Genomic DNA, 24,231 nt, shown 5'->3' on the forward strand with positions numbered 1-24,231 from the left:
GTTACATACATCTCACCAAAATTTTTTTTAAGTATTAATATAAAGGAAAATCAAGTACTACAAAATAACAGACCAGTAACTTATAAATTATCAAGTGCCGTTTGAATTTTATTCATCAAATGTGTCTTTATTTTTTGAATAAGTAGTACATGTCCACGGTACAAAAATAAAAGTTACAAAAGGGAATACAGGAAAAGCAAATCTTCCTATAGTCAACATATACATTTATATACGTATATATTGCAATAACTATACTCAGACACTGTAAACACTGTTGAAACTTTCTTTTTCCACTTAACAACGTCTTGGGTAGTACATTAAAAGCAACCTTGTTCTTTTTTTAAAATTTTAAAAAAAGTTTTATTTATTTATTTTGTGTGTGTGTGTGAGAGAGAGCGAGAGAGCATAAGGCAAACTTGTTCTTTTTAAAGAGCTGTATAGATACCATAAATGTAGTTAACAAATCCCCACTGAGAAGCCAGAGAGGGTTTCTGTATTTTGTTATTACAAGCAACATTTCAAAGAATCACCTGGCACATACGTCATTTTGTGTAACTGTGAGCATTTCTGTCAGATAAATTCCTAGAGGTTTGGTCACCGGCTCTTCAAGTGATTGATGTTAAAAGCACCCCCCCATTCCCATTTCCCCATTCCTCGCAGCCAACGAGTCCATTCAGGTTTTCAATATTTATTCATGTCTGAAGTGTTGTCCTCAAACCCATCCTCCAGAAAGAATAATCTGCTCGGACACTTTCGTGCTACCTAATACATCCAGGATAAGGTCTAATATCTTTATTTTGGCAAACAAGCCTCAACTTCTGGTCCCTGCATTTTCTCTATCAACCCTTCTGTACCTTCATCACCCACTTTAACTCTTTTTGCTGATGTAAGAGTTTACAGTTTCAGGCCTCCATGCATGTGCTCTTACTATCTCCTTGGCCTGGCCTACCCTCCTCCATTTCTGTCACTTCTGTTGTGGGGAGTCTAGACCCCCTCATGCAAAAAGAAGAACCTCCCCCTTGGGCTCCACTGGTCTGCGTGCATTCATCTTCCTCAGCCATTGCTCTTCTCCACCGAAACTGTATCTGTGGAGCAGCCTGAAATAGTGGTAGGGGCTTGTCTCTTTTTTCCTTTCTAGTTCTGCAACCAGCACAGTGCTTGAGATCATGTGGTGTGCACTCAATAAAATCTCTTTACCTGAACTCAACTAGATCTTGGGGGGAAAGGGATGGAGTCATTCATCCATTCATTCATTCATTCATTCAAGGTATGCTGATGGAGAGGCCATTAAGTGCAAGATTATGTGCTAGGCAGTGGGATTACAGTAAAAGAGATGGGACAACATAAACATGCAATTCTAATTCAGCTGGGTAGGGACTGCAGAGGACTCTAGGTCACAGTTTAGATTTTTTTCATGGAAATGGTGAGCAGAGGGTGGTATTGTAATTAGAAGGTATCACACTAGAAACAAAGCTCATGATTTCTGACTTCTTGCTCATGGCGAATTGTCTTCATTTTTGAAAGAAGAGATGCTCTTCTGGTAAACAAGGTCAAGCACAGTGTCCTGGGTAAAACATAATAACGTGAGCTAACACTTGCAAGGGAACTAGGTCAGAATCAGTATACTCCACGAAAGTTCTCTTTCTCTGCTAAACTGCCTTAATATTTGGCGCTACACTGTCTTCTAACGGATAAAAAAACCCCTTCTTTCTTGGTGTTAAATGATCTATATTGTTTAATCAAATTGTTCTTTGTCCTATTCTACTCTCCCCTCCAGTATGACCTCATTTCACAAAAGGTTGAGGAAGCAAGTAAAATGAAATGAAAATAGCAGAATTGAATTCAGCACAGAGGATTGCCACTACTAGCAGAGTAACTTTAGGCAAGTACTTACACTCCCTGTTTCCCCTTTTGTAAAATAATAATAATTAATGATAGTAATAAATGTTAAGAGCTTAATATGGTGCCTGACACATAGTAAGAGCTCAGCAGAAGATAGCTGTTAAGCGATTCTAAGAACCTGAGATTCTGGCGTCTAATTTCGCTCTTGCAACCAAAAAAATTCTAACTGTAATCTTTACCCAAGCAAGTTAGACCTAAACTCGCGCTTTCAGCGATGAGGCAGTTTGCCCTCTCCCGGCCACCGTCTTGGAGCATGCGCAACTAAACGTGGCGGGACGTAAGTGTCATGGCGAGCTCCATCTAAAGTGTTTCCCGTATCCGCAGAACGGCGTGTGGATCCTCTCACTTTGGACTGGTGTGTTATTCCCTGACCTCTGGGTAAGGGTGGCAGGGGGATCAGTGTGGGGCGGAGTGTGGCTAGAGCTCCTTTAATGGCGGAGCCTGGTTTCCCCCGTTTCGGCCTTTCTCGGGCCGTTTGCTGGCTTGTTTCGTAGTTGAAACGGGACTTGCCAGCGGGGGTCAGGGAATTGGGAGGCGGGGAGCGCTGCCAGAAGTGAGGACAGAGTGGTTGGCGTTGCGTGCTGCAGGGCTGCGAGGAATATTTAAAGGAACTCGTCCCTTATTGTCAAATCTAATTTCATTCGTTTTCCCACTTGCGCTGAATTTGTGTGATGGATGGGGACGAGGCGTTCGCAGTTCGGTAGCTTTCACAGAGCTGTACCTCAAGAATTGAAACAGAAGTTGGCCGGAAGAGCCAGTGGCTTGATTTTTCACTCTTGTTCCCTTTTATACTCATAAAACCTCTCTCTGAATCTCGGGACGCCACGTGTTTTTCTGGTGGAAGGTGATCTGGATACGTCCCTCACTGCCAAATCCCTATTTTGTAGCTGGTGTTAATTGAATCACGCAGACGTGTTGTAGTGCTGGGCAGTGTTTATTACTGTGGCCAGACGCTGGATCACCATCGTGGCAAATTCGGTGGATGTAAACACACTGACCGGTCAGTAAGGAGTTGGAAGTAGTGTGGAACATCATTAACTTGGCTGTAGAAAGCTCTCTTTTATGAAGTCTAATCCCTTTTAAGTAGTTTTAAAGAGCCCTTATGTGGTTTTGTGAACTTGTTGGGAGCTCGCTTTTTCTAATGAGTTTTTATTTTCCAGACTTCTCTTTCCAGAGGATTTGAGACTGATTGCAGATAATCAAGGTACCTATGTATTTCAAACCTTTTATGCTTGAATAAAGTGTTCCACATTGGAATGTTCACAAAGGCAGTCTAGCGTCTCAGTAATGCTGTCACCATCATTATCTGGAAACGCCATCGTCTCCATATCATGCCAGATCAGTAAATCTAAGAGACATTTTCATTAATTTCAGCCTTTTTTGTACATTCAGCAGCACTGACCTTGTTGGCCTCTTTGACATGCTGTCTTCCTTTGGCTTCTATCCCCTACTGATTTTCTCCTTTTCTGGTTGCTGCTTCTTAGTCTCTATGATAGGCTGGTTGTCTTCTTTTTGGCAGTTAAATTTGGAGTTCCTCAAGGCTTGGCCCTGTATTCTTTTCTCTTTCTGGATGATCTAATATATATTCATCTTTGTCAGTGCTGTTGTTGTTATTTATTTTAGCCATCCTGGTGTGTGTGAAGTGGTATCTCATTGTGGTTTTGATTTGCATTTCCCTTATAGGTAATGATATTGACATCTTCTCATATGCTTATTGGCCATCTGTATACCTTTGGAGACCTGTGTATTCATCTCTTTTGTCATATTTTACATTGGGTTGTTTGTCTTTTTATTGTTGACTTGTGTACTCACTGTATTCTGGTACTAGATGTTTATCAGACATGTAATTTCTAAATACTTTCTCCCGTTGTATGAGTTTTCTTTTCACTTTCTTGCTGGTGTTCTTTGAAGCATATACATTTTTAATTTTGCTGAAGTCCAGTTTTTTTTTGTTGCTTGTGCTCTTGGTGTCATAACTAAGGAAGGAATAATGCTTAATCTAACATCACGCAGATTTACATCTATATTTTCTTCTAAGAGTTTTATTGTGTTCGCTTTTAAATTTAGGTTTGTGGTCCGTTTTCAGTTAAGTTTTGTATGTAATGTGAGGAAGGGCTTCAGCTTCTTTCATTGCATGTGGATTGTTCTTTCCCCCCATTAAATTTATTTTTGGCACCCTGGTTGAAATCAGCTGATGAGGTAGTATATTTTTGGTGAACATTCTCGATGATTTTTATGAAAGAGTAACTCTAGGATAAAGATTTTCAAACTTTAGTACACATCAAGATCACCTGGAGGCTTGTTATAGCTTGCTGGGCTTTACTCAGAGTATCTGATTCAGTAGGTCTGGCGTGGGGCCCGGGAATTTTCATCTCTCCCGAGTTTCCCAGTGGTGCTAATCATGCTGATCTGGGAACCACGAACTATGAAAACTACTGGTGTAGGACTTTGGTTCACAATGTGGTTACACATGTAAGAATTACTAGAAGGTTTAAAAAATAGTATCAATCTCCAGGCTCTGTTCCCCCATTTTTTTTTTTTTTTTTTTAAAAGTAATCTCTACTTCTAGCTTGGGGCTTGAATTCAAGACTGTGAGACCAAGAGCTGCATGCTTTACCTACTCAGCTTGCTAGGTGCCCCTGTTCCCCTTGATTGATTGAGTTGCCCTGGGGCTCAGTTGCCGGTAGGTTTCAAAAGCTCCTCAGGTGAATGCAGTGAGCACTCAAGCTTCAGAATCTGTCTTCCCCTCTCTCTGCTCTTCCCTGTTTGAGCTCGCTCTCTCTTTCTGTCTCTCAATAAATAAACGCTAAAAAAAAAAAAAAAAAAAAAAAGGTTGAGAATCTCTGGGAGAATGATGGTTCTCAATCAGGGATGTGTAGTGGAATCTGGGCAAGCTCTAAGTTAATGTCCTTATATTCCACTCCTTGGAGATTATAATTCAGAATGGGACCTGGGTATTTGATACTATAAAAACTCTCCTAATAAATCTCAAATGCAAATAACACTACTATAGGATATTGCTTTATATATTTTTCCTAACATTTTCAGTATCTCCCTTTTCACTGACGATTTATATTCCCTTCATCAAACTTGAATTCCTCAGCCTTTTGAGAAAAAAACTGTGTGATCTGTTGTTTCCTTTCAATGTTGTCTTGTTTCTTTTTAGTCTCAGACTTTCATTTCCTTCTTACTCATTTACAAATTTCTGAGGGCTAATGGTTCTACCAGTTTGTTGGAAGGAAAAGCTTTACAAATAGTGATGAGATGGTTCAAGTCCTTATGCAGTCAGATTTACGATCCTCTGCTTTATATTTGTTCTCCTTTGTTTCTCTAAATTGAATTTCTAGAAATGGAATTGGTGGATCACAGGATATACTGTATATGTCTTGGGGAGCCTGGGTGGCTCACTCTTGATTTTGGCTCAGGTCATGATCTCATGGTTTGGGAGCTCGAGCCCCATGTTGTGCTCTGCGCTGACAGTATGGAGCCTGCTTGGGATTCTCTTCTTTTTCTCTCCACTCCCTTATTCATGCGCAAGTGCATGTGTGCTCTCTCTCAAAATAAACATTTTAGAAAAGGATATATATGGTTTAAAGTTTGATATGTATTGCTAGGAAGACTTCCGGAAAGAATAAACCAGCTTTACCATGCTTTCGGTCAACAATAGGGTTTTGTCCGTCTTTTTTTTTTATCGGTGGGGTAGACAAAAAAATAATTTATTGTTTAAACACTCACTATTAGTGTGCTTGAGCATTATTTCCAGTGCTTATTGGCTATTTGCATTTCTTGAAGGCCTGTTTTTCCTTTGCACCCCCCCTTTTTTTCCTGGAATATGTTTATTTCTTCGCAAACACATCATGTTTATTTCTTCGCATCACACTCTTGCGTTGTTTGGGCTTTGCCAATGAGGCAGAACTATAGTTGGGGGGGCTTGGCGTTGAGGCCTGGGTTCTAAATGTAACTCTGTTGGTGTGCACATCTTTTTGCTTCTTTGGATTTCAGTTCTATAAGATGAGAGGCTTAGCAATGTTTCCTACTCCCCGTACTGCATGATGTTGTATGTCTCCTCTCCTCTTTCTTTCTCCATTCCTTTCCCTTCCTTGAATCAATACACAGGGCTATATGGGGTTAAAAAGTGTAATTAAAAAAGTATGGCTTTTAATGTGTCCTTTAATTCACAGTCCTTCACTAGTTTTTTAGTAACATTTGAAGGCAGTACCTGTCTTAGCCTTTCTCATTTAGCCTCTTTATTTCATAGACTAACAGTGGTAGAAGAAACTCTGAGGGTTATTAGGTGTTTGCTTTAGATTCCAATCCAGTGTAAGAAAGATGAGCTAAATTTACCTTACGCATCTTATTCATTCATTCATTTGGTCAACAGATACTGTTTGCCTGCTCTGTGCTGGGCATTGTTGTAGGCGTCACAGAGACAGTGGTGAAAACGAGGTAATGCCTTTTTTGCTGATGGAGGTGACACTGTGGTGAGAGAGATGGAGTTCTGTTCTGCAGTTACGGTGTCAGGTTAGAGGTCAGTGTGAGTGTGTGTGGATGCTTGGTCTCTGTGTGGTTGTCTTCGATGTGGTGGTTAGGAAAGGTCTCTCCCAGGAGGTGTCATTTGAATAGAGAAGTGGACAGCAAGCCATACAGCTATTTGGGGGATGATATTCCAGGCAGAAAAAAAAGCCAAGTGTGGAGCCCTCGGAGTCAGAAACTAGTTTGGCATACTCAGAGAATATGGAAAAGGTTTAGTATAGTTGGGACAGAGCGGGTAGCCGCGGGCCGTCTCTTGTTAGACTGGGTCATCTACAGTAAAAAAAAAAAAAAAAAATTAATATATTGAGAAGCTGCAATGTGCTAGATGTAGTTTGAGGCACCAGAGGGGATAACACAGTGGACAGAGCACACAGAAACTTTTACCTTTGTGGAGTACATCTTCTAGTAGAAAGAGGTAGATGTTAATCAAGTAATGAAAACATCGAAGCAGGTATGAGATGCTGTGGTCGAGGAACAGGGTGGGGAAGGGGAGTAGCAAGTGTGTGTATATGTGATGAGGTGGGAGTTGCCCGGGAAGATTTCACTGGTGGTCTCTGAGCAAAGCCCTGAGGCATCCAAGCAACACTGAGACCCTGGGATGAGTGTATCTGGTGGCTGTGAACTAGTAAGGAGCCCATGTGTCATGCAAGGAGAAGAGGGGATGGTAGGAGATAGAGGCAGAGAGGTGACAGGAGGCCGATTATGTAGGTCCTTGCAGGTCTTTGCACTGATTTTGTTTTTTTTTTTACTCTCAGAGGGAATACCATTGGTAGGTTTTGATCTGAAGCTTGAGATGAAGTTAGGTTTTAAAGGATCCCTGGCTCCTGGGCTGAAAATGTCCTTTGCGAATTAAGGATAGTAGCAGGGAGACTACCTATGGCAATAATCCACGCAAGAGTGGATGTTGGTTTGGACCAAGAATGTGGCAATGGGTACAGTTAGAAATAGATTCTGAAAATATATTTTATTAGTTAAAAAAATTTTTTTTTGATGTTTATTAACTTTTGAGAGACAGAGACAGAACATGAGCGGGAAGGGTTAGAGAGAGGGAGACACAGACCCTGAAGCAGGCTCCAGGCTCTGAGCTGTCAGCATAGAGCCCGATGCGGGGCTCGAACTCACGAACTGCGAGTTCATGACCTGAGCTGAAGTCGGCCGCTCAACCGACTGAGCCACCCAGGCGCCCCAGAAAATATATTTTAAAATAGAGCCAGCAGGATTTTGTTGGTGCATTGGATGTAGGGTGAAGGAAGGAGTCAGGGATGACACCACAATTTTTGCCTGGAGCAGGTACAAGGTTGGGATTGCCTTTAAATGAGATGGGGAGAGTTGTGAGAGGGTCTGGTGTGATGGTGGTGGTGATGACGGTGATGTGTGTGAGATGATGGTGGTGGTGGTGTGCGAGGTGGAGGGGTGTGATGTGGTGGTTGTGTGTGCGGTTGGGTGGGGAGAGTCAAGAGTTCTGGTTTTGACTTAGGTTTGAAACAACTATTCGACATTATCAGGCAGGGGTGTGGAATTGAGCAGGCAGCTGGACATTTGAGTCTGAAGTTCAGGGGAGGTCTGGGGGTGGTTATAGAAGCATCTGCAGTTGGTATTTCAAGGTCATGGAACTAGATGAAATCGGATGGGGTGGTCCCCAGATTCATGGGGGCATTTCGATGTTGGGAAGTGGGAGAGAGGAGGAGGAGCCAGCAAAGGAGACTTGGGGTGTGGCTGACGTGGTAGGAGAAGATGCCACAGATCGTGGGGTCCCGGAAGTCAGTGAAGAAGGTACCGTAAGGAGAGAATGGTCAGTATGCCAAGTGCTGCAGAGAGGGTCCTATAAGATGATTGAATATCTATGATTGTATGTATCGTTGGAAGTCACTGACATCACGACAGGCAATTTTGGTGGAAAGGTGGGGGTGAAAGCCTGGTTCATGAGATAATGGAGTGGGGGGTGGGGGCAGAGATCAGAAACTATATGTGTCGACAGCTCTTGCAAGGTATTTTTATTTTATTTTATATTTTTTGAGTATAGTTGACCCACAATGTTACATTAGTTTCAGGTATACAACTTAGTGATTTGACAGGTTTATACATTATGCTGTGTTCACCACAATTGTAGCTACCGTCTTTCCCGTTACTTGGCTATTACGGTGTCATTGACTGTATTCCTTACGCTTTTGCTTTTCTCCCATGACTTATTCCATAACCGGAGGCTTGATCTCCCATCTTGCCCAGTCCCCTACCACCTTCCCCGCTGGCAACCATCAGCTTGTTCTCTGTGTTTATAGTTCTGATTCTGCTTTTTGTTTGTTTGTTTGTTTATTTTTTAGATGGAATTTATGAGTAGAATCATATGGCGTTTGTCTTTCTCAGGCTGACTTATTTCACTTAGTGTGATACCTGCTAGGCCCATCCATGTTGTCTCGAACGGCACAGTGTCATCCTTTTTATAGCTGTGTAATATTCCATCGTGTGTGTATACTGCATTTTCCTTGTCCATTAGCCTACTGATGCACACATAGATGGCTTCCATGTCTTGGCCGTTGTTCATAATGCTGCAGTGAACATAGGGCTGCACATATCTTTTCGAGTTAGTGTTTTCGTTTTCCCTGGCTAAATACCTGATAGTGGAATTATTAGATCATCTATTTTTAATTTTTTCAGGAACCTCCATACTGTTTTCCATGGTGTCTGCACCAATTTACATTCCCACCAACAGCACACGAGGGTTCCTTTTTCTTCACATCCTCGCCCACACTTGTTGATGCTTGTCTTTTTGAGTTTAGCCATTCTAACAGGTGTGAGGTGATATCTCTTTGTGATTTTGGTTTGCATTTCCCTGATGATTAGTGATATTGAGCATTGTTTCATGTGTCTGTTGGCCGTCTTTATATCTTTGGAAAAATGCCTGTTCAGGTTTTCTGTCCATTTTTAATTGGGTTATTTTTTTTTCTTTTTGGTGTTGAATTGTAGTTTTTTATATATTTGTGTTAACCCCGTATCGGATATATCATTTGCAGACATCTTCCCCCTTCAGTAGGTTGTCTTTCTGTTTTGTTGACAGTTTCCTTTGTTGTGCAAAAACATTTCATTTGACATAGTTCCAGTGGTTTGGTTTTGCTTTTGTTTCCCTTGCCTTTGGAGATGTATCTAGAAAAATGTTGCTTTGGCTGATGTTAGAGAAATAGCTGCCTGTGTTGGCTTCTAGGATTTTTATGGTTACAGGTCTCACATTGAGTTCTTTAATCCATATTGAGTTTATTTTTATGTATGGTGTAAAAAAGTGGTCTAGTTTCATTCTTTTATGTGTAGCTGTCCAGTTTCCCAGCACCATTTGTTGAAAAGACTGTCTTTTCCCCATTGTATATTCCTGCCTCTTTTGTCATAGATTAGTTGACCATATAAATGTGGGTTTATTTCTGGCATCTCTGTCCTGTTGTGTTGATCTATGTGTCTGTTTTTGGGCCAGTACCATACTGTTTAATTATTACAGCTTTGTAGTACCTCTTAAAATCTGGAATTGTGATAACTCCAGTTTTGTTCTTCTTTCTCAGGATTGCTTTGGCTATTTGGAGTCTTCTTTGGTTCCATACAGATTTCATTGTTATTTGTTATGGTTTTGCAGAAAATGCTTTTGGCATTTTAATAGAGATTGCATTGAATCTTTATTAAATTTCTTTGGGTAATATGGATATTTTGACAATATTAATTCTTCCAGTCCATGAGTATGGAATATCTCTCCATTTGTTTATGTCATTTTCAGTTTCTCTCATTAGTGTCTCACAGTTTTCAGTGTGAGAACCCTTTGTATACAGGTCTTTCTCTTTTTTCTCTTCTATGATTTTAGTGTAAAGAAATGCTACTGATTTCTGGTATTCACTTTGTGTCTTGCCACTATACTGAATTCATTTAGTACTTCTAGTAGTTTTTGGTGGAATCTTTAGGATTTTCTGTGTATAGTATCATGTCATCTGTGAATAGTGACAAGCTTAACTTCTTCTTTACCAATATAGATGCCCCTTGTGTCATTTTCTAGTGTGATTCCTGTGGCTGGGACTTCCAGGACTATGTTGAGAGAAGTGGTGAGAGTGGATGTCCTTGTCTAGTTTCTGACCTTAGAGGGAAAGCTCACAGTTTTTCACCATTGAGGATGGTGTTAGCTGTGGGTTTTTCATATATGGTCTTTCTTATGTTTAGGTATGTTCCCTCCAATTCCATTTTGTTGAGAGTTTTTATCATGAATGTATGTTGAATCTTATCAGATACTTTTTCTGTATCTATTGTGATCATATGATTTTTATTCTTTGTTTTGTTGATATGGTTCATGATGTGGATTGGTTTGTGAATATTGAATCATCCTGGCGTCCTAGGAATAAGTCCCGTCTGATCGAGGTGAATGATCTTTTTAATGTATTGTTGTATGAGGCTTGCTAATATTTTGTTGAGGATTTTTGCATCTCTGTTCATCAGGAATATTGGCCTGTAGTTTTCTCTTTCTGTGGTGTGTTTGGTTTTGGTATCAGGGTAATGCTGGCCTCATAGAATGTATTTGGAAGCTTTCCTTCCTCTTCTATATTTTGGAATAATTGGAGGAGCATCGGTATTAATTGTTCTTTAAATGTCTGATAGAATTCACTGGTCTTGTATTTTTATTTTTTGGTAGTTTTTTGGTTACCAATTTAATTTCATTACTTGTAATCGGTCTATTCTTTTTTAAATTATCTTTTTTTTTTTATTTGAGAGAGAGAGAGAGAGAGAGAGAGAGAGAGAGAGAGAGAGAGAGGATGTTAGGGAGAGGTAGAAGGAGAGAGAGACAGAGAATCTTAGGCAGGCTTCATGCTCTGCGTGGAGCCCAACACAGGGCTTGATCCCATGACTCTGGGATCATGACCTGAACCAAAATCAAGAGTTGGACACTCAACTGACTGAGCCACCCAGGCTCCCTAGTTTATTCAGATTTTCTGTTTTTTCTTGGTACAGTTTTGGAAGATGTATGTTTCTAGGAGATTATTTCTTCTAGGTTGTTCAATTTGGTGCCATATAATTTTCATAGTATTCTCTTATAACCCTTTGTATTGTGATATGAGTTGTCATTTCTCTCTTGTTTCTCATTTATTTGAGTCCTTTCACCTTTTTTTCTTGATAAGTCTGGTTAAAAGTTTTTCAATTTTATCTTTTCAAGAACCAGCTCTTGGTTTCATTGATTTTTTTCCTATTGTTATTTTAGTCTCTACATCATTTATTTCTGCTCTGATCTTTATTATATCCTTTCTTCTACTCATTTTGGGCTTTGTTCTTTTTTTAGTTCCTTTAGGCATAAAGTTAGATTGAGTTTTTTGTTTCTTGAGGTAGGCCTATATGGCTATATATTTCTGTTTAAGGACTACTTTCTGTGTGTCCCATAGATTTTGGACTGTTGTGTTTTCGTTTTCATTTGTCTCCATGTATGTTTAAAATTTTTTCTTTGATTTCTTGACCCATTGGTTGTTTAGTGGCATGTTGTTTAGTCTTCATGTGTTTGTGTTTTTTCCAGTTTTTTTCTTGTAATTTGTTTCTAGTTTTATACCATTATAGTTGGAAAAGATGCATGGTATGATTTCAGTCTTTTTAAATTTACTGAGGCTTGTGTTTATGACCTACTATCCTGGAGAATATTCCATGTACACTTGAAAAGAATGTGTATTCTGTTATTTTGGATGGAATATTCTGTGTATGTTATATTCATCTGCTCCAGTGTATCATTCAAATACATTCTTTCCTTACTGATTTTCTGTCTGGATGATCTATCCATTGATGTAAGGTGAGGTGTTAAAGTCCTCTATTGTTGTATTACTGTTAATTTCTCTCCTTATTTCTGTTAATATTTGTTTTACCTATTTATGTGCTCCAGTGTTGGGTGCATAGATACTTACAATTGTTATATTCTCTTGCTGGATTGATCCTTTTATCATTATGTATGTAATACCAGTGCCCTTTTTTGTCTCTTTAACAGTGTTTGTTTTAAAGAAGTCTATTTTGTCTGGTAGGAGTATTAGTACCCTGGCTTTTTTTTTTTTTCTTCTTCTTTTGCTTCCATGTGCATGGTGAATGTTTTAGCACTCCTTTGCTTGTAGTCTGTGTGTGTCTTTAGATCTAAGGTGAGTCTTTTGTAGGTGATGTACAGTGGGTCTTGTTTTTTTTGTTTTTTTATTTTTTTGTTTTTTTAGTTTTTATTTTTTAACGTTTATTTATTTTTGAGACAGAGAGAGACAAAGCATGAATGGGGGAGGGTCAGAGAGAGGGAGACACAGAATCTGAAACAGGCTCCAGGTTCTGAGCTGTCAGCACAGAGCCCGACGCGGGGCTCGAACTCACGGACCGGACTGTGAGATCATGACCTGAGCCGAAGTCGGCTGCTTAAGTGACTGAGCCACCCAGGCGCCCCTGTTTTTCTTTTTTTAAAACATTCTCTGTGTCTTGATTGGAGCATTTAGGCCATTTACATTTAAAGTAATTATTGATAGGTGTGTATTGCTATTTAAAAATTCTGTTTTCTGGCTGTTTTGTAGTTCTTTGTTCCTTTCTTTTGCTCTGTTTCCTCGAGATTTTGTTTGGCCTTCTCTCTATTTCTTGTGTACCTATCATAGGTTGAGTTTGTGGTTACCATGAAGTTCATTCATATATAGCATGCTAAGTAAAGAGCAGTTCATATTAATTTGATGGTCATTAGGGGCGCCTGGGTGGCGCAGTCAGTTAAGCGTCTGACTTCAGCTCAGGTCACGATCTCGTGGTCTGTGAGTTCGAGCCCCGTGTCGGGCTCTGGGCTGACGGCTCAGAGCCTGGAGCCTGCTTCCGATTCTGTGTCTCCTTCTCTCTCTGCCCCTCCCCCTTTCATGCTCTGTCTGTCTCTGTCTCAAAAATAATTTGATGGTCATTTAAGTTCAAACACATTCTAGAAAAAAACAGAAACGGAAAATCATTTTCCTTTTTCTTTTTCGCCTTCTCTTTTTACTCCCTTCTGCACATTTTCTGTATATGTTGTCATATTTTGCATCTTTTTCTTATGTCTAATTGGCCATTTCTTTTCCACTTAAAGAAGTCCCTTTTACGTTCTTTGTGAGGCACGGTTTAGTGGTGACAAACTCCTTTAACTTTTGTTTGTCAGGAAAACTGTTTCTTTCCTTTAAATCTGAATGATAATCTTGTTAGGTAGAGTATTCTTGGTTGTGGGTTTTTTCCTTTCAGTGCTTTGATATATCACGACTTGCTCTTCTGGCCTGCAGAATTTCTGCTGAACAATCGGCTAATAGCCTTATGGGGTTTCCCTTTTAGGGAACTTTTTGTGTCTCTCTTGCTGCTTTTAGGATTCTCTCTTTTTTAACCTTTGACATTTTAATTAGTATGTGCTATGTTGTGGACCTCCTCGGGTTCTTCTTGTTTGGAACTCTGCTTTTTGGACCCGGATGTCTATTTCCCTCTTTAGATTAGGGAAGTTTTCAGTTTTTACTTCTTTGAATAAGTTTTCAGAACCTTTCTCTTTCTTCTGAGACCCCTGTAATGTGAATGTCTGTTTGCTTGATGTTATCCAAAGATCTCTTAAACTTTTCATTTTATAAAAATTGTATTCTCATTGCTGTTCAGCTTGTGTGCCCTCCATTACCCTTTGAGATTGCTGATATGTTCTTCTGCATCCTCTAACGTACTGTTGATTCCTTCTAGTGTGGTTTTTATTGGGGTTGTTGTATTCTTTATGTCGGATTGGTTCTTTTTAATATTTTCTATCTCTTTCTTGAAGGTCTGACTGAGCTCTTCCAGTCTTTTCTCCAGCCCACTGAGGACCTTTATAATCATTGCTTTAAATTCGTTATCAGGCATACTGCTTAAATCTGTTGCATTTAATTCTTTTACTGAGGCTTTTTCTTTTCTTTTATTCTTTTAGAACATATTCTTCTGTTTCTCCATTTTGCTTAACTTTTTGTGTTTGTTTCTATGGATTAGGCAAAATGGTTATTTCCCCAAAAGTTGAAAGACTGGTCTTGTGTATGGAGACCCTATGCAGACTGGGTATGCTTGCTGACTTGTGCTGGCTGGAGCTGTGTCCATATGTGCTTAGTTACTCTTTTAACTGTACTCTTTTAACTTTAGCTGTACTCTTTCACTCCTTTAAACTGGTTTTTTAGGGACACCTGGGTGGTGCAGTCAGTTGAGCGTCTGACTCTTGTTCTTGGCGCAGGTCATGGTCTCACGGTTTGTGAGTTCGAGCCCTGCATTGGGCTCTGTGCTGACAGTGTGGAGCCTGCTTGGAATTCTCTCTCCCCCTCTTGCTCTCCTTCCCCGACTCGTATGCATGCTTGCTCTGTCTCTCTCTCTTTCTCCCCCAAATAAATTAATAAACTTAAAAATTTTAAACCATAGCTTTTTTTTTTTAATTTTTAAATGTTTGATTATTTTTAAGAGAGAGAGAGAGGACACAGGCAGAGGAAGGGCAGAGAGAGAGGGGGAGACCCAGAATCCAAAGCAGGCTCCAGGCTCTGAGCTGTCAGCACAGAGCCCGACCTGGGGCTCGAACCCACGAACTGCAGGATCGAGACCTGAGCCGAAGTCAGATGCTTAACCGACTGAGCCACCCAGGTGCCCCAAAACCATGGGTTTTAAAAGAAAGATTAAAGAAAAAAGAATTTAAAGAAGAAAAAATAATAAAAGGAGAAAAGAAAAAAGAGAACAAGGACAAAACCAAAAAGAAAAACATAATAAAGAAAATAAGACAAATTTTAAGAAGTTAAAAAAAACCCAGTAAAAATTAAAACACACATAAAACTCAGAACTGTAGCTTGTTTTCTTTGCCCCAGTAACCTAGGACGGCTGGTGTGGGCTTGTGGGTCCTGGGCTTGCTGAGGTCACAAAGTCCCTGTGATGACCGCTCCCACCAGTTACGCCATCCAGACCCTCCAGTTTCCGTGTTGGAATCTGCCTCTGAGGGCAGCCAGACCCTTCTACGGTCTGGTGTTTTGACGTGGAGAGGGAGAGAGCATTCCCACACTTGGTCCACCCTTTCAAACCGTGGCTTTTCTTCTAGGGCTGGTGTGGGCTCGCAGACGCTGGGCTGGCAGAAGGCACAGGCTGTTGGGAGAATTGGACCTGCCTGTCGTGGTGCCTGACCCTGTTCCAGTCTAGGCTTTTTAGGTGGGGTGGGAGCATGAATGTGTCGTTCTCCGTTCTCCAGTCCCTCTGTCCTGGCGCTTTCCTGCAGCTCTTCTGCTGCTTGGCGGAGGTCTGGCGTTGCCTCTCTTATATGCTGGTTGCTCTGTTAAACTGTGGGGTTTTTTTCCTGGGCCCAAGGACAGAGGGATCTCCTGGTTTCTCAATACTGTCCTTCCCTACTGCAGTGCACGGTGTCGGGGGTGGACATTCCCTTTGTCACCGTATCTCCGTCTCTAGCTGTTCTGTCTTTGGTGGTTGTGTAGCTGCTCAGTCAGCCCTCAGTTCTTCAGGAGGAATTGTTCTATTAATAGGCGTAATTTCGTGTGTTCTGTGGAGGAGGTGAGTTTCAGAGTCTTCCTACGTCATTCTCTTGAATTGGAACTTGCAGGACTTTTTCTTTCTTTTTTTTTTGTTGAGTTTTTAATTTTTTTTAATGTTTTATATTTGAGAGAGAGAGCGAGCGAGCGAGCACGAGCAGGGGAGGGGCAGAGAGACTGAGACGAATCTGAAGAGGCCTCCAGGCCCCGAGCTGTCAGCACAGAGCCCAACGAGGGGCTCGAACTCCCGAGCAGTAAGGTCATGACCTGAGCCTAAGTGGGATGCTTAACTGACTGAGCCACCTAGGTGCCCCTCTTTTTTTGGTTAAGTTTTTGTTTTAATTCCAGGATAGTTAACATACAGTGTAAGATTAGTTTCAGGTGTACAGTGAGTGATTCAGCACTTCCACACGACACCGTGTGCTCAGCACATGTGCTCTCCTTATTCCCCATCTCCTGTTTCACCCGTCCCCCACCCGCCTGCCCTCCGGGAACCATCAGTGTGTTCCCTAGCATTAAGAACCCATTTCTTGGTTTGCCTCTTCATCTCTTTTCTTTCCTTTTGCTTTGTTGCTTAAATTCCACGGATGAGTGAAATCACACGGTATTTATCTTTTCTCAGGCTGACTTTCTTCGCTTAGTATAATACTTTCTGGCTCCATCCACATCGTTGCCAAGGGACAAGGAGTGTTTCTTTAAGGGAGAGAAATGTGAGTGAGATAGTACATGGAGGAGGTGGGTTCAAGATAAGGTTTTTGTTTTTTCAGTGGGAGAAATAGCAGCATGTTTGTATCTAGGCAGTAATGATTGAGTAGAGAGACGGTGATGATGCCGGAAGAGCGGCCACTGCTGGGCTTCTGTGCTTGAGGAAGTCAGAGTGGAAGGGCTGTTCTTGGGAGGGTGGGCTGTTCATTCATAGTAACATTGCTGGGCAGAGTCCATGGACCATCTCCCTGTAAAAGAAGGAAGTTTTCCATGTGTGCAGAGTGGGGGAGAGGATCTGAGGGCCTGCTTCACTCAGGCCTTCTGTTTTTGGCACCATCTTTAGCCTCATGAAGAGGAGATCGATGAGAAATTAATTTTCAGAAAATTCCTAAGATAAATGAGTTTTAGTTTCTTCACTGCAGTTTTTCAGTCTTTGCCCTAATGCGTACTGGCAATCTGTAAGGAAGCAGAATTTCCTGAATTTTTTTGACCACAGAACGATTTTTTCACTGGTAGATGGTCTTTCAAATAAATAGAACCCATTTCAGAAAGACTAACCTGGTTCATTTTTCCTTATCTAGTTTGCTGAGTTGGGCAGGGCTCTTGTTTGCAAGAGCGGAAAACGCAGTTTAAACTCATTTAAGCCACAAAGGGAAACTGACCGGCTCACATGACGGGGCAGAGCAGGGCTTTGAACCAGGCGCGCAGATAATGTCAGTGTGGCTCTTGCTGTCTCCAGCTCATGTTAGGCTTCATTCCCTAGGTCGTTTCTGCCCTGTGGCAGGCAGCATGGCCCCTGGCATCCGCAGGCTGACGTCCTCCCCCCCTTGGCCACTTCAGTGGGAAGGGAAGCCACCTCTTCTGTTGGCTCTGGCACACAAGTCCTCCTGATGATCCTCATGGTCTGGGCTTGTCATGTCCAAACCTGAACCGGTTATGGTGGCCAGGAAGATGGGTTACTCTGCAGGCTTGGGTCACGGGCCCCATTCCTGTGTCTAGGGAAGGAGGAGGCCTGTGATTGACAGCCTCACCTTGACCATGTCCTGTCCTTGTTAACTGTAGCTCAGCTGGTCTTTATCAGGTTAGATTATTTCTGATCTTTTGTTATGACTAACGATGTAAAATTGGCTGAGCTTTGAACGGGGGTTGGACTTACTGGGCATAATTCGTCCCAGTTGTAAAGACCTCATTGCAGTAAAGGGCACAAAAAGATCCTGCCTGGAAAGCTGGTCTGTTAATTGAAAGCTGTGCGTGGAGAGATGGGGATCTGGCAGGTGGGAGAGGGGAGATTCTTTGGAGGGGCCTGAGAGCAGCAGAGAGTATCGGGATTCTGACACTGGTTTGGGCGACCCGGGTGAGGCACCGTGGTCGTCGCTACGTGAAGTCCGCAGCAGAGGGCTGCTCAGGCCACGGGCTGGGGCTCGTTGGCCTGGGATTGTTGTTGATCTTGGGGTGAGCGAGCTTCCGTGTGCTTCCTGGCTGTCTAAAGGGAGGACGGTAACACCACCAGAAGCACGAGTTGTGAGTGGTCAGTGAGGTGACCCGTGAAGCACTTGTTTCATGCCTGGACATGGTAGAAGTAGCAGCCGCACTGTCAGTAAATGTACTCGAGTGTACATTCCTTTTTCTTCCCAGGTGATTTTCTCCCCCCTTAATCATTGTATTTTAACATAGTTACAGATTTCCTTGCAGCAGTAAAAGTTGTGTGGATATGCTGTATGGCTGGTCCAGGTTTCCCCAGTGGTAACGTCTTGCAAAACTGTGAGTGTCACACCCGGGATACGGACATTGATCTGGTCAGGACGGAGGACGTTTCCATCTCCCCAAGGACCTCTCCTGTTGACCGTGGCTAGTGGCCTTCCCTTCTCTCCTGCCCCATCCTCTCCTCAATCCCTGGTGACCTCTGTTGTGTTCCCCATTTCTGTAATTTTGTTATTTCAGGCTCAAGGATGTTATAAACATGTAACCATAGAGCCCGTAAGCTTTCGGGAGCGGCTGTATTCATGGCAGCATGATTCCCTGGAGATTCGTCCTGCCTTGTTGTATGTATCAGTGGTACTTTTCCTTTTTTTTTTTTTTTTTTAAATCGCTGAGTAGTATTCCCTGGTGCAGCCGTACTGTGGTGCAGCCGTACTGCGGTTTAGGGCATGTGGGTGTCTGCAGGTTTTGACAAAGCAGTTGCTGTAAGCATTTGGGTTTAGGTTTTTGTGGAGATGGAAGTCTTTATTTCTCTCGGATAAACCCTCAGAAGTAACATGGGAGTTCCATGGTTAGTTTTTTAAGAAGATGCTGAGCTGTTTTCCAGAGTGACTGTGCCGTTTTATATTCCCCCTAGGATTGTAGGAGTGGTCCAGTTTCTCTGCATCCTTGTCAGGGTTTAGTGTTGTCACTGTTTTTTTTTTTTTTTTATTTTAACCATTCTGATAGGTGTGTAGTGATACCTTATTGTGGTTGGAGTTTGTTTCTCTGGCGGCTAGTAATGCTGTGTGCTACTTGCCTTCTTTATATCCTCTCTGGTGAAATGTCTTTGTCTTTCATCCATTTTCCAATTGGATTTTTTAAAACTGTGTTTTGAATTCTAGATACCAGTCCTTTGTCAGATAAGTGGTGGTTTGCAAAAATTTTCTCCCACTCTGTAGCTTGACTTTTTCTTTAACATTTTTTTGATGTTTATTTATTTTCACAGAGAGAGAGAGGGAGAGGGAAGGAGAGAGAGAGAGAGAGGGAGAGGGAGAATGGGTGGGGGCGGGGTTTATAAGCCTGATGTGGGACTCGAACTCATGAACCATAAGCTCAGGACCTGAGCCAAAGTCAGACGCTTAACTGACTGAGCCACCCAGGCGCCCCTGTAGCTTGACTTTTTATCCTCTCTTAAACGGGTCTTTTGCAGAGCAAAGGTTTGAAATTTTGATGGTGTCTGGATTGATTAATTTTTCTTTTTATGGATCATGCTTTTGGTATCCGGCCCAAGAATTCCTCACCTAGCTCTAGGTCTAGAAGATTTTCTCTTACAGTTTTTCCTAAAAGTTTATAGTTTTACGTTTTACATTTAAGTTCATGATACATTTTGCATTAATTTTTGTATAAGGTGTGAAACTTAGATTGGGGTTCAGTTTTTGTCTGTAAATGTCCCATTGCTCCAGCACTAATGGAAAGGTTATCTTTCTTTTACTGAATTGCTTTTGTACTTTTGTGAAAAGTCGCTTGAGCATATTTGTGTGGGTCTCTTTCCGGTTCTCTGTTCTGTTCTGTTGATTCATACTTCTGCTCACCCACTAACACCGCACAGTCTTGATTATTCTAGCTGTATAATAAGTCTTCAAATCGGGTGGCTCAATTCCTCCCACTCTTCTTTTTTCACAATTGTTTCAGATATGTTACTTTTTTTTTTTTTTAAACGATTCCACATAAATTTTACAACAATCTTATCTATGTCTACAAAACATCTTGCTTGGATTGTGATAGGAATATAACTGTAAACTTGTACATCAGTTTGGTCTTGACTGACTGGTGGGGTGGGGGTTCCTTACTGTTTGGTCGGCTGGTTGGCAAGTCCGGGGTTCCTACATGGCCTCCTCTGGTTCTGCCCTGGTGGGGTGGGGTGGGGTGCCTCGTTACAGCCTCATAAAAGTAGAAGTTAGGAGGTGGGACTGTAGTTTTGTGTTTTGTGGGGCTTTGTTTTGTTTTTTGGGGTAGAGTGGTTGTCTAAAAGTTTTGTCTTGCTAGACTGTCCCTTTTCTGGTTCTTTGAAAAGAGAACAGGTTTTTTTCGGGGTTGCTTTTGTTGTCTGTATCTGTTGGCAATTCTGGGTTGCTGGCTTCTTCAGCTCCAAGTCTGGGATAGAGGAGGCGAAAGAAACCCCAAATAACTCACCATTGTGTTGTTCCTTGGGTTCCAGGGTCCCCGGTCAGTCTGCCTTTTCTCTACCTCTCAGAGTCTTCTGATGTTTATTTTATATATAATGCCCATAGTTTTCATTGTACTTAGTAGGATGGATAAGGAAGAGGACATCTGTTCTATCTTCCTGAAAGCCGTGTCCACATTTTCTTGTCTTAATGATAAAAATTTTGAACATTCAGGAAAGTAGAATAGGATAATGAACACTAATATATGTGTCTTAGATTTAAGACATGTAAGGTTTTCCTGTATGTCTTATCCTATTTTTATTGTTTTAAAGTAAATTATAGACATATTTAACGTCCACATATTCAATATCAATCTCTAAAAAGATTTTTAAAAAACTTTGTTTTGAGAGAGAAAGAGCGAGCATGTGCGAGTCGGGAGGGGTGGAGAGAGAGGGGGAGAGAAAATTCCAAGCAGGGTCCACGCTGTCAGCAGGGAATCTGACATGGGGCTCGATCCCATGAATTGAACTGTGAGATCATGACCTGAGCTGAGATCCCAGACACTTGACTGACTGAGCCATGCAGGTGCTCCATAAAAAGATTTTTTAAAAATAATAAATAAAAAGTAAAATCACATTTATGATGTCAGAAATAAGATTTTTAAATATGAGGACAATACTTTATATCAGTACTTTGTATCTAATGATTTACAGTAATATCCTAATATTATCTAACACCCACTTCATATTCTGATGTCCGTATTTGTCCCCAAAATATCTTACAGCTGGTTGGACAAAGTGACATAGAGTCAAGAGCATGAATTGCATGTAGTTGTTATGCTTCTAACGCATTCACTGTGAATAGTCAGTCTCTCTTCGTTTTTTTTCCTCTGTGAGACTGATTTGTTGAAGAAATAGTTCCAGTTGAACCTTGGGATGTCCCATTATCAGTAGGATTTGTCTCATTGTTTCCTTGTATTTTTTTATCTTTTGCGTTTTCTGTAAACTTGAAGTTAAATCTGAACTCTCTATTAGATTCAAGATCAGCAAGAATATTTCGTAGATGATACATGTGAAATAGATTTGTGAGGGACTCATATGCCTCTGTCGTTTATAACTTTTTTATGTAATAGAGAAGATGCCTTCTGCCTCCTGTGATTCTCTCCTGGACGACATAGAAGATATTGTGTCACAGGAAGATTTAAAGCCACAAGATAGGCATTTTTCACGGAAGCATGTTGTTCCAAAGGTGCGAAAGCGAAACACCCAAAAATACTTGCAAGATGAAAACAGCCCACCGAGCAATAGGTAAGCTCTTGTTTTGAGATTATATTCAGTATCCTACCAAGGAAGAAACTGGTGCTACTGATACATACTGGTATATATCAGTGTGTGTGTGTGTGTGTGTGTGTGTGTGTGTGTGTGTGTATGTGTATGTATGTGTATATATGCATATATGTACATATATATATACTCATATATATGTACATATATATGTATATATATATAGGTGCTGTTTCTAAAAATCTTTTGGAGAGGAGATATTTTATTTGGTTTTAAATTTAGCAAAGTAATTGGTTAAAAAAAAAAAAGATGTCAGATGGCATGTTTCTTGAAGACTGGGTCAAGGACAGTATTTGGCATAAATATAGGAAATGCTGCCCCTGCCCCATATCTGTGTCTGCCACCCCAGGATCTCTTTGGTATCTCTGTAGTTGGTATGTAATTTTGTGTTACTTCCAAATGAGGCATTTTACTGCATTTTGAAATTCTTATGAGACTGGTGGTTTGGGTATTTGATTTTTCTTAGCAAATTTACAAATACTTCTGGATCAGCTAAAGGCATTGGCACAAAAAAATTATTGTGTCATTTATCATATTAGGTCTGTTGTAGTTCTGTGAAATTGTAATACAGCCTAGCCAGAAAGGATTATGCAGTTGTATAATTTTAACATGCTTATATTTGTTTAGATAGTAAATTGTTGAAAGTTTTAATGCATTCTATGGTTTTATTTGTAACACTTTTTAAAGTCTGTGAATTTAAACTTCTCATATTTTAATGACTGAAGTTTATTGAATTTGCTCTGAATATGTCTTTAAGGTAACTTCTATTTAAATTTAAATTATTAGTGCAGTCTGAGTTGAACGACTATTTTTCCCTTTCTAAAAATATTACATTTTTATAACTATTTTTACATATGGAGTACTTTTAATTATGCTGTAGGGTGATGGTTTTTCTGTTTTGATTCAGTTATTTGTATCTGTAAGTTATAAAGATTGTTATTGTTATATAGGAGTCAGTGAATGGGTGATGTCCTTCGTTTTTCTTTATTTGCTTCTCTTGCTAGAACCATTTTGTTTGCTATTGTTATTTGTATTTACCTCTTTAGGAGTTTAACTTAGTGATAGTACTTTAGTACTGAATTTAAAATGCAGAGAAAAGGGAAATATTTATATGGAGAGAGTCATAACTTAGGTTTCTGTGGTTATTTTACTTTGATTTTAGACTTTTGGTGTAACAGTTGATTATGGATTAAGTTGGTGCGTTTCATGAATAGATTGCACATGGGTTGCCGTGAGCGTATTTTTGCATAATATGCCCAGAAATCGAGTGATTTTTGTTCTAAAAAAAATTCCTAAATGAGACTTACTTTTTTTTTTTTTTTTTATTGATTGTTTAATAGCACTATTCCAGGCATACAGAAAATTTGGATGCGAACATGGGGTTGTTCTCATAATAATTCGGATGGAGAATATATGGCTGGACAACTAGCTGCTTATGGATATGAAATTACAGGTAATGGGATCTGTAGTGTATTTTATTGGTTAGGTTTTTCAGGGCTGAATTCTTTAGAGATACATATTTTAGCTTCAGCAGTTAAAGTATATTTTAGCATGACTTAATGATTTTAAGGCAAAACAAAATGATAACTCTTATATGTTGTCTAGATAACTATAGATACATTATTATACAAATACTTTAAAAAAACTACTTTGGGGCGCCTGGGTGGCACAGTTGGTAAGCGTCCGACTTCAGCCAGGTCACGATCTCATGGTCTGTGAGTTCGAGCCCCGCGTCAGGCTCTGGGCTGATGGCTCAGAGCCTGGAGCCTGTTTCCGATGCTGTGTCTCCCTCTCTCTCTGTTCATGCTCCCCCGTTCATGCTCTGTCTCTCTCTGTCCCAAAAATAAATAAACGTTGAAAAAAAAAATTAAAAAAAAAACAAAAAACAAACTACTTTGAAATAAATTTAGACTTACAGAAAAGTAGTAATATGACAGTTTGCATATGTCCTTTACCCAGTTTCCTCTAGTACTGACATCTTACATAATTAAGCTAGAATTAATAAACTAGGAGGTTAACATTAGTGCAGTACTGTTACCTAAACTGCACATCTTGTTTGATTTCTGCCGGTTTCCCCACTGACGTTCTTCTGTTCCAGGATCTGGTCTAGCATCTCACTTTACATTTATTTGTAGTGGCTCCTTAGTCTCCGCCAGTTGATAGTTCCTCTCTTGTTCCTTGTCTTTTATGTCTATGGACTGCTGAGGAAAGCTGATTAACAGTTATTGGTTGTTTTGTAGAATGTCCCTCAACTTGGGTTTGTTGGGTGTCTTCTCCTGATCAGAATCCGGTTATGTATGCATTCTTGGCAAGAAGAGCACATTGAGTTCTCAGTGCATCATATCCGGGAGTCGATAATGAGTTGATATGTCTTATAACCAGAGGGCCACGTCTGCTAGACTTCTCCACAGTCAA

General features: G+C 40.6%; 1 protein-coding gene across 6 annotated transcripts in view; it reads left to right on the forward strand.

The window, feature by feature from the left end:
• The first annotated feature begins 2,145 nt into the window (after positions 1 to 2,145).
• CDKAL1 (CDK5 regulatory subunit associated protein 1 like 1) overlaps positions 2,146 to 24,231 on the forward strand; it is a 704,834-nt gene continuing 682,748 nt past the window's right edge. For 3 of the 6 annotated variants that reach the window (XM_027040405.2, XM_053223204.1, XM_015085900.3), the window contains exons 1-4: positions 2,146 to 2,257; positions 3,063 to 3,106; positions 21,606 to 21,780; positions 23,157 to 23,269. In XM_027040405.2, coding sequence (XP_026896206.1) covers positions 21,611 to 21,780; positions 23,157 to 23,269 — 283 coding nt within the window. In that variant the 5' untranslated portion in view covers positions 2,146 to 2,257; positions 3,063 to 3,106; positions 21,606 to 21,610. Of the gene's footprint in view, positions 2,281 to 3,062; positions 3,107 to 21,605; positions 21,781 to 23,156; positions 23,270 to 24,231 lie in introns of all 6 variants that reach the window. The other 3 variants (XM_015085901.3, XM_015085902.3, XM_015085903.3) reach the window with 3 other exon arrangements.

The sequence above is a fragment of the Acinonyx jubatus genome, chromosome B2 (genome assembly GCF_027475565.1).
Source record: "Acinonyx jubatus isolate Ajub_Pintada_27869175 chromosome B2, VMU_Ajub_asm_v1.0, whole genome shotgun sequence".
NCBI classification, from domain to species: Eukaryota; Metazoa; Chordata; class Mammalia; order Carnivora; family Felidae; genus Acinonyx; species Acinonyx jubatus.